Consider the following 14,975-nt stretch of genomic DNA (forward strand, 5'->3'; position numbering starts at 1 on the left):
TATGCACACATTCTTTCTCTCACTCTCCTTTTTCTCCCTCTGTCCCTCTGAATATACCTCTTGCCCATCCTCTGGGTCACCCCCCCCCCCCGTCTTTCTCCCTAGGCCTCCTGTCCCATGATCCTCTCGTATCCCCTTTTGCCTATCACCTGTCCAGCTCTCGGCTCTATCCCTCCCCCTCCTGTCTTCTCCTATCATTTTGCATCTCCCCCTCCCCCTCCAGCTTTCAAATCCCTTACTCACTCTTCCTTCAGTTAGTCCTGACGAAGGGTCTCGGCCTGAAACGTCGACTGCGCCTCTTCCTATAGATGCTGCTTGGCCTGCTGCGTTCACCAGCAACTTTGATGTATGTAGGCAGTAGATGTTGTCTACGTGGATTTTAGTAAGGCATTTGTCAAAGTCCCTCATGGGAGGCTAATCCAGAAGATTAAGATGCATGGGGTCTGTGGCAAATTTACTGGATTTAGAACTGGCTTGCGCATAGAAGACAGGGTAGTGGTTGAAGGGACTTATTTGAGCGGGAGGTTTGTAATTAGAGAGGTTCTGGAGGGATCTGTGCTGGGACCTCTACTGTTTGTCATGTATATAAATGACCTGGGTGAAAATGTAGGTGAGTGGGTTAGTACGTTTATGGATGATACCAAGATTGGTAAAGTTGTGCATTGTGTAGAAGACTGGCAAAGAATATGATATGATATAGATCAGTTGCAGGTAAATGGCAGATAGAGTTTAACCCAGATAAATGCGAGGTCCTGCACCTTGTTAGGGCAAATGCAAGGAGACAGTACACTGTTAAGGGCAAGATCCTTCACAGGCAAGGTCTTACACAATGAACATTAGGGCATTGAGAAGTACAGTACAACAAAGGGATTTGGGAATACAGGTCCATAATTCATTGAAAGTGGCAGCAGAGTTAGATAGGATTGTGTAGAGAACTTTTGCCACTTACAACTAGGGGGCATGCGTTATGGGTGAAAGGTCAAAAGTTTAAGGGGAACATGAGGGGAAACGACTTTACTCAGAAGGTTTTGACAGTGTGAAATAAGCTGCCAGCACAAGTACTGAATGCAAGCTCGATTTCAACTTTTAAGAGAAGTTTGGATAGGTACATGGATGGTAGGGCTATGGTCGGAGTGTATATCGATGGGAGTTTAAATAATTCAGCACAGAATAGATGGGCCAAATAAATGGGCCAGAACAGCCTATTCTGTGCTGTAGTTTTCAATGACATTATGGCTTGTGCACAAGAAGAACAACATAACTCTGTCATCACGCTGTTCTGAAGTTTGAACAGAGAAATTACATTTTTATACAGAAATTGACTGGTTGGATGCAAATACTAATTGAATAAAAACTTACTGCATTCTGAATCCAATCATTTGTGTATTGTAGTACCAATCATAATACATATTTCAGGTGTTAATTACCAATTAAATCAACATATTGAAGGGCAATAATACATGAGAATTAGTAAAATAACTGTCCAGTAGTAAGTGTTGCCCAGGGGCGGCACTAAGGTGGTGCTAATTGCAATAGCCCCACCATAGCGCCACCAAGAAATTAACTACAGCTGCTTTGCTTTCTGTCTATAGTTTTGAATACAGCTTTTTTCTCCAGCTGATCTCGTGAAATAGCACCCCCAATTACCATAGCACCCACGCAGCAATAAAGTTATAAACTCTGTCAGATCCACTCTACACTTCTGCTTATTCGTTCGTTGTCAATATCCTGCCGTTGCTGTCCTCAGATCAGTTAAGGTGATCTATGATCACTTAAGGTGGTGATGTCACTCACGTGAGAGATTGATAGTATACATCCAGGCGCAGATCCGTGGTCTCTCGAGATTAACGGATGCCACACGTGCACATTGTTCTTTTGCAAGGTAGCGTCGACCTGGCAGGTGCATTATTTTGGCCGGCATGAAAAATGGATCGATTTTTAGTCAGAAAACGACCTCATCCAGAGGAATCAGTGGTGTCTCAGCCTGAGCATGTCCTAATTGAAAGTGACATGCAGAAAGAAGTAAGTGGGGATGAGGACTACAGCAGTTCATCGAAGGAGTGTGAGGGCGAAGTAGAGGAACAAGAAATGGAGCGGGATTCGGAAGGGAACTTGGATGAAGCTCTTAGTGCAAGTGGGAATACTGTTAGTGATGTTAGCCAGCAGCCTGAGGAAGGACCCTGTCGGCCAGCATTGAAAAAGTACCCTTCGCAGCAGTTTGGCAATCAGCAAAGGAGTTTTATTTGTGGCTGGTTTGACCTGTACTCCTGGCTGGAATATTCAATCACAAAAGATGCTACATTCTGCTTCGCATGCAGGCATTTCCTGTGTGGAGGACATGGGCTCCATTCTGAGTCTACCTTCACTGTCATCGGTTACCGCAACTGGTGGAAAGCTACAACAGCTTTCAAAACCCACCATGTAAGTGCAGCTCATAAGTTTGCGATGGAGGCATGGGCCAAATTCAGATTGAGAAAACAAGACAGTTCAAGATTGGGAAATATGCTTGACAAAGGACATGCAAAGATTGTCCAAGAAAATCGTGAGTATATGAGAGCAGTAGTTGAGTCTCTATGCTATATTGTGTGCTAAGGCATTGCCCAGCGAGGACACCGGGAGAATGATGGATCTGGCAACAGGGGAAACTTTGCTGAGTTGCTCAGTGTAATTGGGAAGTTTGATAAGACTGTAGCTAAAAAAATAGAGGACAGTCCTGGAATTGCAAAAAACACCTATCATGATATCCAAAATGAAATTGTGGGTATTATGGCAGACGTCAACTAAGTGCAGAAATCAAGGAGGCTGGATATTTTGCCATCATAGAGGATGAAAGTAAAGACTTGAGTAAGAAGGAGCAAATATCGGTGGTGGTGACGAAACAGTGCTTGAAGAATTCTTGCACTTCACTCCAGCAGAAGGGTTAGACGCAGAGTCGCTTCTTAAAAGCATTGAACAGACACTCGCCCAGTGTGTTATTGATAAGAACGCGTGTATAGGTCAGTGTATGACGGGGCAGCAGTGATGTCCGGGTGCAATAATGGGGTACAAGAGAGGTTCAGGAAAGAGGTCCGGCAGGCATTATATATACACTGCCATGCTCACAGACTTAACCTTGTTTTAGTGGATGTTGTGAGCAATGTACCACAAGCAGGTGAGTTTTTTGAAACTGTGCAGCTGCTTTACAACTTCTTTTCAAACTCTGTTGCCCACGATCTTTTCATGAAGAAACAGAGAGAACTGGAATCAACTGCACAGCCCGAGGAGTTGAAGAAATTGTCAGATACACGCTGGGTCAGTATACAGCTTTGTGGGCTATAAGGAAATCACTCCCTGCCATTCTAGCTACACTACAGGATACTATGGGTCAACCAAATGCATGGAGGAAAACGGAGGCTAAAGCTGTAAATGGACTGATTGACGAGCAGTTTGCTTTACCTCTCACTCTGTTTGAGGATTTATTCCAACTCACCAAGTTCATGTCAGACCAGCTACAATCTCCCAGTTTGGAGCTTTCATTCGCTGTGGAATTGGCTTAGTCTGTTATCGATGCACTCTCAGCAAAATGGGGAGAGGAATCATGGAGTGAAATTCAGACAAGAGCTAGGGACCTGTGCGTCAAGGCCGGTATACAGAACAGAACACATGAAAGGAGACAGGCCCAGCCACCCCGCCGCCTACATGATTTTGTTGCTGAGGCCCAAACTGAACGCACACCAGTCACATCCTCTGATGACCTTCTCAACCACTGTTCCTATCCAGTTATAGACAGACTTCTGACTGAAATGAAAAGACGGTTCTCAATTGAGACTGGGGGTGTTCTGTCTAGAGTCTCAGCATTGAGTCCCAAACACAAGTTCTTCCTAGACAAGAATTGTCTTTGGCCAATGGCCCAATACTATGGAGTGACTGAAGTGAACTTGACTGCAGAGCTACATCAGGTTCGGCGTCTGCTGGAAATACAACAAAAGCAAGGACAGACAGTGACATCCAGAAAATCATTGATGCTTTCGCCACCAATCACAACAACAGACAGATTGTGCTTCTCTGAAAACATTAATGGTGAGCGCAGTTGATTTTTTAAAAATTTGGGCCAAGACTAATGCTGATTATTATTATTATTTTGTGGTGGATACCCCATAGTCCTTATGTTTCCTGCAAATCCTAAAATATTACATTTACTGCTATTAAGCCTACTGGTTTTGCGTAGACTTACAAGCAGTGATTCTGCTGATTTTTGTTTTAAATTTAACAGCCAAATTAGTTGAAGTATTGCATGGTCAGAGTACGATTTGTCCAACTCCTGATAAACCCTTGCATCTGTTGTTTGCCTTATTTGACTCTAATAACGGTGTATCTTTTGGCATTGCTGTCTATGTAATGCAAATAGCAGTGGGTTCGTTTTGTGTTTTTCAGTTGAAAGGCACGCATTTGACGCTGATTGCGGGATTGGTGCGTGATTTGCGTTGTCTGCTGTTGCTCGGATGCTCTGTTTTTTTTTTTGTTTATGCTCCGTGTAGCCCAGGTTGTCTCCGTTGCTGTTGACACTGTAACAGTTCACTTCTATATTAGATCTATCAATTGCTGTTGCCTGTGAATTAACAGAGGCATTTATAGTAGGCACATAATGCTTGAAATTGACTTTTTAACGCCACGCGTCTGGCCTTGCGAATACATATTAACATACATCCCTCAGCACCATCACTGAATCATTCAGCCCCTCCGTAGCACCAGCAAGAAAAAAATCTCTGGCGCCGCCACTTGTGTTGCCGTAGCACAGGGATGGCCAATCTATGGCGCATGCAGCAAAAGCGGCACATTGGATGATTAGAAGTGGCGCATTGCACCCCAGTGATAATAATAAGGAAGTAAACCTACTCATGCAAAAAGTATTAACCAAGGGCAAACTCCAAGGCAGAGTACAAAGTAAATGGCAGGATACTTGGTAGTGTGGAGGAGCAGAGGGATCTCGGGGTACATGTCCACAGATCCCTGAAAGTTGCCTCACAGGTGGATAGGGTAGTTAAGAAAGCTTATGGGGTGTTAGCTTTCATAAGTCGAGGGATAGAGTTTAAGAGTCGCGATGTAAAGATGCAGCTCTATAAAACTCTGGTTAGGCCACACTTGGAGTACTGTGTCCAGTTCTGGTCACCTCACTATAGGAAGGATGTGGAAGCATTGGAAAGGGTACAGAGGAGATTTACCAGGATGCTGCCTGGTTTAGAAAGTATGCATTATGATCAGAGATTAAGGGAGCTAGGGCTTTGGAGAGAAGGAGGATGAGAGGAGACATGATAGAGGTGTACAAGATAATAAGAGGAATAGATAGAGTGGATAGCCAGCGCCTCTTCCCCAGGGTACTACTGCTCAATACAGGAGGACATGGCTTTAAGGTAAGGGGTGGGAAGTTCAAGGGGGATCTTAGAGGAAGGTTTTTTACTCAGAGAGTGGTTGGTGCGTGGAATGCACTGCCTGAGTCAGTGGTGGAGGCAGATACACTAGTGAAGTTTAAGAGACTACTAGACAGGTATATGGAGGAATCTAAGGTGGGGGCTTATATGGGAGGCAGGGTTTGAGGGTCGGCACAACATTGTAGGCCGAAGGGCCTGTAGTGTGCTGTACTATTCTATGTTCTATGTTCTATGTTAAAAACCGATTTGTAGAAAAAAAAAGCTATAACAAGAATTCAAGTGCTTAGAGCTAGAAATGGGTTTTACTGAGAATAAATCTAAAACTTAGCAATTATTTTTAGGGATTTTATTATTTCGTGCAATCTTTTGGCGAATATTATCTTATTTCACATTAATCTGTTTTCAATTTTAAAAAAAATGTTCAATGAGTCAAACTAGGAAAGAAGGAATTTTGTTCTGCAGTCATTCCATAACTGTTCAATACAGGTTTGATACTTGTTTGATCCTGAGGCGCCAGGCGTCTGCACCAGTGGTGTGTCGCAGGTTTTTGCCCGTCAGTTTACAACTGACACTCGTGCGCTACGGAGTTGTGCTTTGTTTGTCCTTTGTGAATACTTGCTGTTTTGTACTTTTTTGTAAATTAAGCCTTGTTTTTACCCATCGCAGTGCAAAAGAAAATGAGCAAAAGAAAAGCAGAAAGTGACAGTTAGCGTGAATTCAATGAACAGTGAGAAAATTGGTTCTTATTTATAGCGGTCCGTCAGGAAAACCGTTGTGCATTGTTTTTGAAAATACTTTCTGACATAATAGAAGACATGATTTTAATAGACACTATAATCAGACTGAAATAGAAGGAAAACTGAAGCTAGTGCTTGGGTCTGAGTTACGGAAAGTATATGTGATTAAGAAAAGGGAAAAAATCAAAAGAAGTCAAAATATATTTGTTAAATTAAGTAAGTAATGTTTATCTTGTTTTTATATTAAATCAATATATAATGTAAAATGCTAAATATGTATATTAACATATTTTTACAAGAATTGAATGGGGGTACAATAGTTGTATGGCGCATCTGAACTCGTGCGTGAAAAAATTGACACATGGAATGTAAATGGTTGGCCACCCCTGCCCTTGAATCTCTTCAGCCTTGGTGATTGCACTATATCTGCACACTGTTTCTGTCAGCTTATTATCTTGGCTGTTGCGTTAGTGACTTTCAACACATGGAATGGCTGTACAAAGTATCTACATTCCATTCTGTTTGTACACTATTTTAAATCCCGCTTTGCTGCAATTTCCACAATAGCTGTGATTTGAAGATAATTACATATAAATTATGTCTATAGAGTCAGTCACTATCAGTTGAAATAGTGTGGCCAGCAATCTTGATTTATAGTTCAACGAACTAATGATCACCATGTGAATAATGTCACCATAAGCAGGCATATTTTAAAATCATAATACCAAGTTCATTTTCTGAGAAAATCCTGGATTATTGGCTTGAAATTTTAACTCTGATCTACTTCCATAAATGCTACTTCACCTGTTGCAAGTCAAAAATTCCTTTTAAAGTTGTTGCTTTTATATATTGTGATAGAGTAAAAGTTTGTGTTCCTTTCTTATATAAAGGAAGGAAGACCTGATTAAAGTTATTGATCTGGAAATTGACCAAGAGAAACGAGCAGCAGATACCATCATCAAAAATATGGGAGAAGATAAACAAGCTAAATTCATAAAGATGAAAGCAACTAATGAGCATCTATTGGAGGTGGGTAATTTAAACTAAATGTAAATAATGACCAAAGGAATCAAGTGCAAGGAAAGTGCTAAGCTACATATTATCACTAAAAGCATTCAATAAGATTGTAGGTTTTCGCCAATAAAACTCCGTGAGGTGTTTTATGTTTAAGAAAAGAAGTAACATATTTTATTGAACTCCAAAATCTGAACACAAAGCACACTAAAAACCCTTTAGATAGTTACATCAGCACATCAGACCAGCCTCTTAAAGTGAAATCCCAGCTCCACGTCGGTGGTTGTGAATGATGTATATTCCCACTAGTTAGGTTACCCTACAAGATAATGACTATTGTGATAACCGCTTCATCAACATTTTCTTTCTTGTCCCTCTGATCAAAATACGTCAGTCTCAGTCTTGAAAATGTTCACTGATTCATCATCCATTACTTCCTGAGGAAGCGAATTCATGGTAGTCATAGAGTTGTATAGCGTAGAAACAGGCCCTTTAACCCTCTGTGTCTGTTGCCGGCCTGTGTAGACTAATCCTGCATGCCTGTATTAATACAGTATTCCTCTAAGCCTTATTCTTCGAAGTAGTTGTCCAGATGCCTTCTGCCACCAGCTCAAACAGCTTATTCCAGGTACCAACTGCTCTTTGTGTGAATAATTTATCCCTCAGATCCCCTTTAAACCTTTTCTTCTCAGCTTAAATCTCCTCCCTCTCTCCTTAAGGCTATGCCCTCCAGTTTTAACACCTGTAAAATGGGAAATTGACTCAGGATATCTATCCTGTCTATAAATCTGGTAGAAGAGGAGAGTGGGCCATGGGAGAAAGGAAAGGGTGGGGGTACCAGGGGAGGTGATAAGCAGGTGAGGAGTAGAGAAGAGTTAAATAGGGAGCCAGAGTGGGGAATGGGTGAAGAAGGAAGAGGAGGGAGACAAGTTACTAAGCTTGAGAAATCAATGTTCATGCCATCAGGTTTGAGGCTACCCAGATGGAATATGAGGTGTTACTCTTCCAACCTGTGAGAAACTTCATCATGGCAGTAAGGGAAGCCATGGTAGTGACATGTCTGAATGGGAATGGGGATTGAACTTAAAATGGTTGACCACCAGGAGCAGTAGTGTAGCAGTTAGTGTGACGTTATTACAGCTTGGGGCATTTCACAGTTTGGAGTTCAATTCTGGCACCATCTCTAAGGAGTTTGTATGCTCTCCTCATGATTCCATGGATTTTCTCCAGCTCCTCTGATTTCCTCCTACAGTCCGAAGATGAACTGGTTAGTAGATTAATTGGTCATTGTAAATTGCTCTGTAATTAGGCTAGGGTTAATTAGGTGGGTTGTTCGGCGGTGCTGCTCATTGGGTCGGAAGGCCCTGTTTCACACTATCTCTAAATAAATAAAATTCTCATAATTTATATATCTCTGTCATGTCAAAGTCTCCTTCACTCCCAAAAAACAGAGCTAGTTTATTCAATGTCTCCTTACAACTCACATCTTCCAATTAACTCCTATAACTCAAGACCTCTAATCCTGGCAAGATTCTTGTGAATCTTTTCTACACTCTCTCTCGTTTAATCACAAACTTGACACAAATGGTGAATGCACCCAGCAACAAAGTTCTTTTCTAGCTTCTTTCTACTCCTCATGTGCTCCGTTTGATCCTAACTTCGAAACTTTACATACGTTTCCTTTTCCTTCTAGAGTAAATTTATCACCCCTCTGGACATCCAAAGTTTTCTTATCTTTCCATCCCTGTCCATCCTTCTAAAAGGAACATACTTTTCCTGTATTCTGTGCAATTGATAATTAAACACTCTCCACATGTCTGTGTGGATTTGCCAGAAAAAAGGTGTTCCCAATTAACTTCTCTTAGTGCCTGCCTAATGCCCTCATAGTTTGCCCTACTCCAGTTTAAAGCTCTCCCACAAAGGCCATACCTATTCTTATCTATAGCTATCCTGAAAGGTAAGGCGTTGTGGTCACTGTTCATCCGCTGAAAGCTCAGTCACCAGCTTATTACCCAACACCAGGTCCAGTACGGCCCCTCCTTTCGTAGGACCATCTACATATTGATTTAAGAAACCTTCCTCGATGCACTTAGCAAAATTCTGCCCCATCTAAACCCCTTACACTAAGAAGGTCCCAGTTTATATTAGGGAAGTTGAAATGCCCTCAGAAAGCAACCCTATTATCTTAACACATTTCCTTCATAAGACCATAAGATATAGGAGCTGAATTAGGCCATTTGGCCCATCGAGTCTGCTCCGCCATTTAATCAAGGCTGATCCATCTATCCTCTCAGCCCTAATCTCCTGCCTTCTCCCTGTATCCCTTCATGCCCTGACCTATCAAGAAACTATCAACCTCTATCTTAAATATACATAAAGAATTGGCCTCCACAGCTGCCTGTGGCAATGAATTCCACAGATTCACCACTCTCTGGCTAAAGAAATTCCTCCTCATCTCTGTTCTAAAAGAATGCCCCTCTATTCTGAGACTGTGTCCTCTGGTCTTAGACTCTCCCACCATCGGAAACACCCTCTCGACATCCACTCTATCAAGGCCTTTCACCATTCATTAGATTTCAACTAGGTCACCACTTATACTTCTAAGTTCCAGTGAACACAGGCCCAGAGCCATCAAATGCTCTTCATCTGACAAGCTGTTTAATCGTGGAATCATTTTTGTGAACCTTCTTTGAACTCTCTCCAGTTTCAGCACATCCTTTCTAACATAAGGGGCCCAAAACAGCACACAATACTCCAATGAGCCTCAGCAGTGCTTTATTAAGAATCAACATTACATTCTTGCTTTTATTTTCTAGTCCTCTTGAAATGAATGCTAACATCACATTTGTCTTCCTCACCACTGACTCAACTTGCAAATTAACCTTTAGGGAATCTTGCACAAGGACTCCCAAATCCTTTGTGCCTATGATTTTTGTATTTTCTCTCCATTTAGAAAATAGTCAAACCTTTCAGTTCTGCCAAGGTGCATGACCATACAATTCCCGACCTGTATTTCATCTGCCACTTTTTTGCCCATTCTCCTAATCTGTCTAAGTCCTTCTGTAGCCTCCCGATTTCCTTGAAACTACCTGCCCTTCACCTATCTTTGTATCATCTGCAAAGTTTGCAACAAAGCCATCAATTCTATCATCCAAATCATTGACATATAACGTAAAAAGAATCAGTCTCAACACAGACTCCTGTAGAACACCACTAGTCACTGGCAACCAACCAGAAAAGGCTACCACCCCACCAGCCTCCGGGTCCAACATATTACACCTACCACCCCACTAGCCTCCGGGTCCAACATATTACACCTACCACCCCACCAGCCTCCGGGTCCAACATATTACACCTACCAGCCCACCAGCCTCCAGGTCCAACATGTTACTCCCCCATTTCACGTACATCTGCTCTCACTCCATCCTCCCGCCACCCCACTAGGAATAGGGTTCCCCTGGTCCTCACCTACCACCCCACCAGCCTCCAGGTCCAACATATTATTCCTCCACTATCAACTCTGCTCTTAAACGCATCTCCCCCATTTCACGTACATCTGCTCTCACTCCATCCTCCCGCCACCCCACTAGGAATAGAGTTCCCCTGGTCCTCACCTACCACCCCACCAGCCTCCGGGTCCAACATATTATTCTCCGTAACTTCTGCCGCCTCCAACGGGATCCCACCACTAAGCACATCTTTCCCTCCCCCCCTCTCTCTGCATTCCGCAGGGATCGCTCCCTACACAACTCCCTTGTCCATTCGTCCCCCCCATCCCTCTCCACTGATCTCCCTCCTGGCACTTATCCGTGTAAGCGGAACAAGTGCTACACATGCCCTTACACTTCCTCCCTTACCACCATTCAGGGCCCCAAACAGTCCTTCCAGGTGAGGCAACACTTCACGTGTGAGTCGACTGGGGTGATATACTGCATCCGGTGCTCCCGATGTGGCCTTTTATATATTGGCGAGACCCGACACAGACTGGGAGACCGCTTTGCTGAACATCTACGCTCTGTCCGCCAGAGAAAGCAGGATCTCCCAGTGGCGACACATTTTAATTCCACATCCCATTCCCATTCTGACATGTCTATCCAGGGCCTCCTCTACTGTAAAGATGAAGCCACACTCAGGTTGGAGGAACAACACCTTATATTCCGTCTGGGTAGCCTCCAACCTGATGGCATGAACATCGACTTCTCTAACTTTCGCTAGGCCCCACCTCCCCCTCGTACCCCATTTGTTACTTATTTTTATGCACAGATTCTTTCTCTCACTCTCCTTTTTCTCCCTCTGTCCCTCTGAATATACCTCTTGCCCATCCTCTGGGTCCCCCCCCCCTTGTCTTTCTTCCCGGACCTCCTGTCCCATGATCCTCTCGTATCCCCTTTTACCTATCACCTGTCCAGCTCTTGGCTCTATCCCTCCCCCTCCTGTCTTCTCCTATCATTTTGGATCTCCCCCTCCCCTTCCAACTTTCAAATCCCTTACTCACTCTTCCTTCAGTTAGTCCTGACGAAGGGTCTTGGCCTGAAACGTCGACTGCACCTCTTCCTACAGATGCTGCCTGGCCTGCTGCGTTCACCAGCAACTTTGATGTGTGTTAACCAGAAAAGGCTCCCTTTTTTTCCATTCTTTGCCTCCTACCAATCAGTCACTCATTTATCCATTCTAGAATATTTCCCATAATTGTTATGGGTTCATAGCTTGTTAAGCAGCCTCATGTGTGGCATCTTGTCAAAGGCCTTCTGAAAATCCAGGTACAGAACATTGATTGATTGTCTTAATCTGATTACATATCTGTTCCTCAATGTCCTGGTGGCTATTAGGTGGTCTGTAGTACAATCGGATTAGTGTGATTGCACCCTTCCTGTTCCTGGCTTCCACCCAGATGGACTGTGTCTGACCCCTCCATTATGTATCTCCTCAATGTAGCCATGAGTGTAGCTCTCAAACAAGTTTCAGTATTGGCTACAACATCGTGGTTCCATGTACTGAACCGTGCTTTTGAGTTCATCACTCTTACCCGTAATACTCCTAGCATTAAAATATGCACACTTCAAACTATCTGAACCATTATACACGTTATTTCAATTTTGTCTTTCAATACTTAACCCTGACATCTACCTTTTGGTCCAATCCTTCCCTTATTGACCTGGGGCTGTGGTTCCCAGCCCCCTGCAAAACTAACTTAAACTCTCCTGAGTAGCATCAGTAATGCTACCCATGGCTGATCCATTTTTTCTTAACCCCATTCTCCTGCCCTCTCCCTGTAACCTTTCACACCTTGACTAATCAAGTACCTAGCTACTTCTGCCTTAAATATACCCAATGACCTAATCTGCACAACCACCTACAGGAACAAATTCCACATGTTCAGCACCCTCTGGCTAAGTAAATTCCTTCTCATCTCTATTCTGAATTCTCTATTCAGAGGCTGTGTCCTCTGGTATTCGACTCCCACCATAGGAAACATCCTTTTCAAATCCATTCTATCTAGGTGTTTCAACATTCAATAGGTTTCAATGAGATTCCCTCATTTCCTCATACATTAAGCCTTTAATTCCTGGAATCTTTCTCGTGAACTCTTCTGAACACTTTCCAGTGTCCGCACATTCTTTCTTAAATGATAGACCAAAAACTGCTCAAAATACTCCAAGTGAGGCCTCACCAGTGCCTTATAAAGCCTCAACATTAAATCCTTGCTTTTATATTCTAATGCTCTTGAAATGAAGGCTAACATTGCATTTACTTTCCTCACCACCAACTTAAACTGGACTTCCAAGTCCCTTTACACCTTTGATTTTTGAATTTTCCCTGCTACAACTTTATAAAACTTTGGTTAGGCCACATTTGGAATATTGCATGCAGTTCTGCTCACCCCACTAGGAAGGACGTTGAGGCTTTGGAGAGGATGCTGAAGAGGTTTACTGGGATGCTGCCTGGCTTAGAGGACATGTGCTATTTCGAGAGGCTGGACAAACTTGGGTGTTTTATTTTTGGAGTGGCAAAGGCTGAGGGGAGGTCTGACAGAGGTTTATAAGATTATAAGAGGCATAGAGTAGACAGAGTGTATCTGTTTTCCAGTGTCTAATACCAGAAGGCATGCATTGAAGGTGAGAGGGGGTAGGTTCAAAGGGGATGTGAGGGGTAGGATATTTACTTAAGAGATTTATGGATGTCTGGTATGGTAGTAGAGGCAAATACATTAGAGGCTTTTTAGAGACATTTTGGGCCATGGATGCAAGGAAGATCGTGGGATATGGACATAGTGTAGGTAGGAGAATTAGTTTTTGGGTGTTTTTTGATTTTTAGAGCAGTTTGTGGTTAAACCCACTATGGGGATCAGTTATTGCAGATTGGGTGTTGTGTAATGAACTGGGTTTGATACCCACAGTCCTGGTTAAGAAGTTGCAGAACCTGGGCCTTTGTACCTCCCTCTGCAACTGGATCCTTGATTTCCTAACTGGAAGACCACAATCTGTGTGGATTGGTGATAACATATCCTCCTTGCTGACGATCGACACTGGCGCACCTCAGGGTTGTGTGCCTAGCTCACTGCTCTACTCTCTATGTACACATGACTGCTTGGCTAGGCATAGATCAAATACCATCTACAAGTTTGCAGACAATACAACCATTGTTGGTAGAATCTCAGGTGGTGATGAGAAGGCATGCAAGAGTGAGATATGCCAACTAGTGGAGTGGTGCCTCAGCAACAACCTGGCACTCAACGTGAGTAAGACGAAGGAGCTGATTGTGGACTTCAGGAAGGGTAAGACGAAGGAACACATACCAATCCTCACAGAGGGATCAAGTGGAAAGAGTGAACAGTTTCGAGTTCCTGGGTGTGAAGATCTCTGAGGATCTAACCTGGTCCCAACATATCGATGTAGTTATAAAGAAAGCAAGATAGTGGCTATAATTATTAGGAGTTTGAAGAGATTGGGCATGTCAACAAATACACTCAAAAACTTCTATAGATGCACTGGGGAGGGCATTCTGACAGGCTGCATCACTGTCTGATATGGAGCAGCTACTGCACAGAACCAAAAGAAGCTGCAGGAGTTTGTAGATCTAGTCAGCTCCATCTTGGGCACTAGCCTTCAAAGTACCCAGGACATCTTCAGGAAGCAGTGTCTCAGAAAGGCAGTGTCCATTATTAAGGACCTCCAGCAACCAGGGCTTGCCCTTTTCTCACTGTTACCATCAGGTAGGAGGTACAGAAGCCAGAAGGCATACACTCAGCAATTCAGGAACAGCTTCTTCCCCTCTGCCATCCAATTCCTGAATGGAATCTTTGGACACTACCTCACTTTTTTTAAATACAGAGTATTTTTGTTTTTGCCTGTTTTTTAAAAATCTATTCAATATATGTAAGTGATTTACTTGATTATTTATTATCATTTTATTTTATCATTATTTTTCTCTGCTAGATTATGTATTGCATTGAACTGCTGCTGCTGCTAAGTTAACAAATTTCACGTCACATATTGGTGATAATAAATCTGTTTCTGATTAGGGAGCTTAAGGTAAGGGAAGCCTTAGGAGGCAGTGATCACCACAATTTGAGAGGGAGAAGCGAGAGTCAGATGTATCAGTATTACAGCGTCATAAGAGAGGAGTTGGCAGGGGACACTAGCAAGGATGACTGCAGAGCAGCAATGGCTGCTAGAGCAACCTCTTGTTGTATTTTTGCCCTCCAGATCTCCCCCTTAAGTGTTCTCTTGCATTTGTTTTACTGCTTATTAATGCGCATGACGAATAACAAATGATACAACACTGATTCCTCCTGAGCTCTTCAAAGGTCTCAATT

At 43.0% G+C, this 14,975-nt stretch overlaps 1 protein-coding gene across 1 annotated transcript in view; it reads left to right on the plus strand.

The window, feature by feature from the left end:
* Window positions 1-14,975, plus strand: part of ift74 (intraflagellar transport 74) — a 256,862-nt gene that overhangs the window by 61,200 nt on the left and 180,687 nt on the right. Inside the window, exon 8 of the mRNA XM_063047634.1 lies at window positions 7,036-7,174. Within this exon, the coding sequence (XP_062903704.1) occupies window positions 7,036-7,174 (139 nt within the window). The remainder of the gene's footprint in view (window positions 1-7,035; window positions 7,175-14,975) is intronic.

The sequence above is a fragment of the Mobula hypostoma genome, chromosome 5 (genome assembly GCF_963921235.1).
Source record: "Mobula hypostoma chromosome 5, sMobHyp1.1, whole genome shotgun sequence".
In the NCBI taxonomy this organism is placed as follows: domain Eukaryota; kingdom Metazoa; phylum Chordata; class Chondrichthyes; order Myliobatiformes; family Myliobatidae; genus Mobula; species Mobula hypostoma.